At 39.3% G+C, this 3795-nt stretch overlaps 1 protein-coding gene across 1 annotated transcript; it reads left to right on the forward strand.

The window, feature by feature from the left end:
* Nucleotides 1-525: 525 nt before the first annotated feature.
* VTP01DRAFT_8087 (uncharacterized protein) lies at nucleotides 526-2187 on the forward strand (the record flags this gene model as incomplete). Its single annotated transcript, XM_069387170.1, has 1 exon — nucleotides 526-2187. One exon carries the CDS (start codon nucleotides 526-528, stop codon nucleotides 2185-2187), a length of 1662 nt encoding a protein of 553 aa, XP_069234421.1.
* Nucleotides 2188-3795: the final 1608 nt, after the last annotated feature.

Genomic DNA, 3795 nt, shown 5'->3' on the forward strand with positions numbered 1-3795 from the left:
GCGGGGGGAGCGGGTCCGCAGAATATGACAGGTTATGGATACCTTTTATTTTTTTGTAGTTTTCATACGGTAATAGGTTCGTTTCATCAATGCGGCATTGGAATAGATGAACAATCCTTGAACTTTTCCTTGTTCGTACACAGCATTCCAAGAAATGAATCGTTAAGGTTTGCAATACAAATCTTCATCAAGTCCCAGTTGGTAATCTGGGAAGATAAATGACACCCGGCAACCGAAAACTGATCAGGATCGGTATCAGCAGCAGTGGCTGCTTCAGAATCAAAAACCGTGTGCTATACTGTAATTGTAAATGGTTTTAAACAAAACACTGATTTGTATGATTACTTCGATAAATTTTGTTGACCTATTCCGTCATTCCGAAATCAAAAAAAAGGTACTGCTTAGGTCCACATTTAGAAAAAAAGGAGTCGTGGTGCCTGAACAGTTTCAAATCCATTTTTGAAAAGAGGCGGAGCATCACGAGAGAAAAGATTTAAAAAAGTGTTTCTTCTTATTGTCATGACAATGTTTACATGCAAATTCTGCCGAGAAACGTTTCCAACGAGACCGAAACTTGACAATCATCATGTCATACACGTGGAAAAAGTATTTTATGGTCCAGCCCAACAACGTTTAGACAAAACGAAAAGCGGTTTTGAATGTCCAATTTGTTCGAAAAATCTCAAAAGCGCGAGAACAATCAAAACGCACTTGGAAACTCACGATACAACATGCGAATATACGGTTCCTGGTTCGCCTATTTCATCACAAAATGAGGAACAATCGGATGTTCACGTAGAACAACAATTTGGGACAAATTTATCAACATTTGACGGCATGTCAAAACGCAAAATGCAATCAGAGGAAGGCAATAATCCGATCGCAAAACAGCAAAAAGTCTCATATCCGGAATCAGACTCGCAACACGACACAATAGGTTATGATCATGCGATTTTGATGTCGTCCGATGATTTCTTTGCATCTGATGCGGAAAAACAAATGAAACTGGCCATGGTGAAGGTTGGTGGATGGACTCCAGTCGTGCATGTTGACAAAGAATATAAGAAGCACGGTTTTCTGGGAAATGCTTCCTCTGTACATGGTTTACACGAAGCCGATCCGCAAAGGTGGTTGATACCAGTAAACAAAAAATTGATCGACACCACAACAACGCAATCTTCATTTGATGAACACCTGTCAATGTTGATACGCACTAGTCCTGCGCGTTCCCATCTACAAACTACAACTTATCAACCATTGACCAAAGACATCGTCAAGACCCTCAACAAAGATTGGCTTTTGAATCCAAATATGCCTCATTATTTTGCTCAGCTTTTCGCTGGTGCTGTGCTCATCACCAATGATTCTGCATTAATATTGTTGTGTTCGGAGCCATACGGCCGTTCCAAAGCGTCGGATGCTCATCATGAACGTTTGGTTGATAATACAACGTCTTCATTTCCCAAGACACAAGGTCGATATGGATATTTTCGCGTCCTTCTTATTGACAATGATAATAGTCGAAAGCTTGTCATTGGTACGCGAACAGGAAATCTACTGATCACATCAAGTGCGAGATTGGACAAAGAATTCGTCAATATTGGTCCAACCACCGATTGTTTCTTGCCAACAACCGACCCAATAGTTTTTCTTGACAAAACGTCTATTGAAGCAGCGAACGATATTCTGGAATCAGATCATTATTGGAACCAGGTGCAACAAGGTCCTGCCCATGAACATTTTCGCCAACTTCGATCAAAATTCCACCATGCTTCCACTTACCGTCGATGTCGAGCTTCATTGGATATTACCTCACTACCCTCGATCAAGCCAGCGACAATTTGGACGTTATATGATGACGACAGTCCACAACAAAAATTATCACAAGAGAAAGCTGGATCGTACTTTTTCCAAATGCTTGGAATGTCAGTGACGCGAAACCAACGAACAGCCACGTTGATCAAACAGCATGTTTTGGAAACAATCGAAATGATTAGGGGCAGGACGGCAGCCACGGAAATCTTGGAGCAAATCTTGGAGCAATTTGATTCAAGCGAATCCTTGCCGATTATTGGAAACGAACAATTAAACAACAAATTGACATTGTTGGCAAACTGTACTACCAATGCCATCAAAAAGATCAATGGCATCCGAGTTGAACGTTTGAAAAAAAAACTATATTCATAGCTTTCTCTTTTTACTTTCTTATTAGTTCTAATTTCAATAAAACCTACGCCACCATCAATATCTTACAATTGCATGGCAATTTAATTGATGTTTGCATTATAGTAAATGTATATGAAAAAGTACAAGATCGGAAGTTCATCGGCTGGTTTTTTTTTTTTGAACTCTCTGGTAATTTGTGTCGGTTGCCGACCTAGTACTTCGTCCTCCACAATCAAGAGTATGTCTGTCGTTGTTGATCTATGATCTCCTCCTCGATAGCAAAAAAACAGTCTGAAACGCATCGACCGACAGCCTACTCCTTCCGGGGTTGCTCGAAACAAAATCGAAAAAAATCGTATTGTTCGCAACGTTTTCCCACCATAATAGAAAATACCTCATTCTCTCTCGTTATCGATCTACGATCTCTTTCTCCAGTGTCCACAACAGCAACAACAACAACAACAACAACAACAAAGAAAAAACTCTGAAGCGAAACGATTTGCAGCCCTCTCCTCGACAATCATCAGAAATGCGTAGTTCTCCGTCATTCTCTCCCTTTGCTCTCCCGGATTGTCGATGGCATCAGCGAAGGAAACGCGCAGCTCAGTATCTCGATCATTTCCGAAAAAAAAGTTCCACAAATAAAGCGCACAATTCTCGGCCATCATCAACCTATGACCTCTTCCCTCTTCATGGATCTGAACAAACACACAATGGGTCAAGAATGGAGGTGGAGCAATCAATAATGCAAGGATAATACAAGCAACGCAATAACTCAAAGAAAATTTATCTTTTCCTTAATATTCAGAGTAGTCGACTAGTTCCCCTTGTCGTTCGCTTCGTTAACGGTCGCTCGTCGCGTTTTTACGATGTTAGAGAAAATAGAAGGAACAGTTGAACATTATAAGTAAAATAAAAAAAAGCATGGATGGGATAATAAATATGCATAAAATACAAAAAGTATCTGATCAGAAAAAGAAACAATGGTGCTTATAAGAATATATGGATCCATGAATCGCTATATTAAAAACAGAGACAACAAAAGACGTAAAGAATAAATTACATGGTATTGATGCTGATCGCAATAGTATCGTCATGCACTGTACCAATTGCATAGTTTACCCATTGCATTGATCTTCATGAAATTTTTAGTTAAAAAGAATGAAAAATACAGAACACATTCGGTTTAAGATACTACAGACAAAAGCATCCGTTAAATGATCTATAACGATGTATATACAGCATTGCTAATGATATCAAGACAATGATCTTCATATACAGATTAATGGATCTGTAGTAGGACCCATGGCACCGACTGTTTTGAAGCTTTAGGACTTAAATAAATGGCTGATCTCCAATGACTTTTGTTTAAGATCCAATTGATCGTATTGTACGACAAAATCCAATTACGATGCATGAGTAGTAGCAGCATTGGAAATTAAAGTCGTGGACAAAAAAAGTATACAACAATTCCATTAACACCTTTACACACACAATAACATCTTTTAAGGTTCATGCAATGACAGCTATTTCCACCAAGACTCATTGGCCAAAGGCTCGTGTAATGAAGATCCTGTTGTTCAAAGGATCAAGTAATGACAGTCCCGTCACCAAAGGCTCTTGTAATGA

Source organism: Rhizomucor pusillus (genome assembly GCF_041956525.1).
Source record: "Rhizomucor pusillus strain CBS 183.67 unplaced genomic scaffold VTP01scaffold_40, whole genome shotgun sequence".
In the NCBI taxonomy this organism is placed as follows: domain Eukaryota; kingdom Fungi; phylum Mucoromycota; class Mucoromycetes; order Mucorales; family Lichtheimiaceae; genus Rhizomucor; species Rhizomucor pusillus.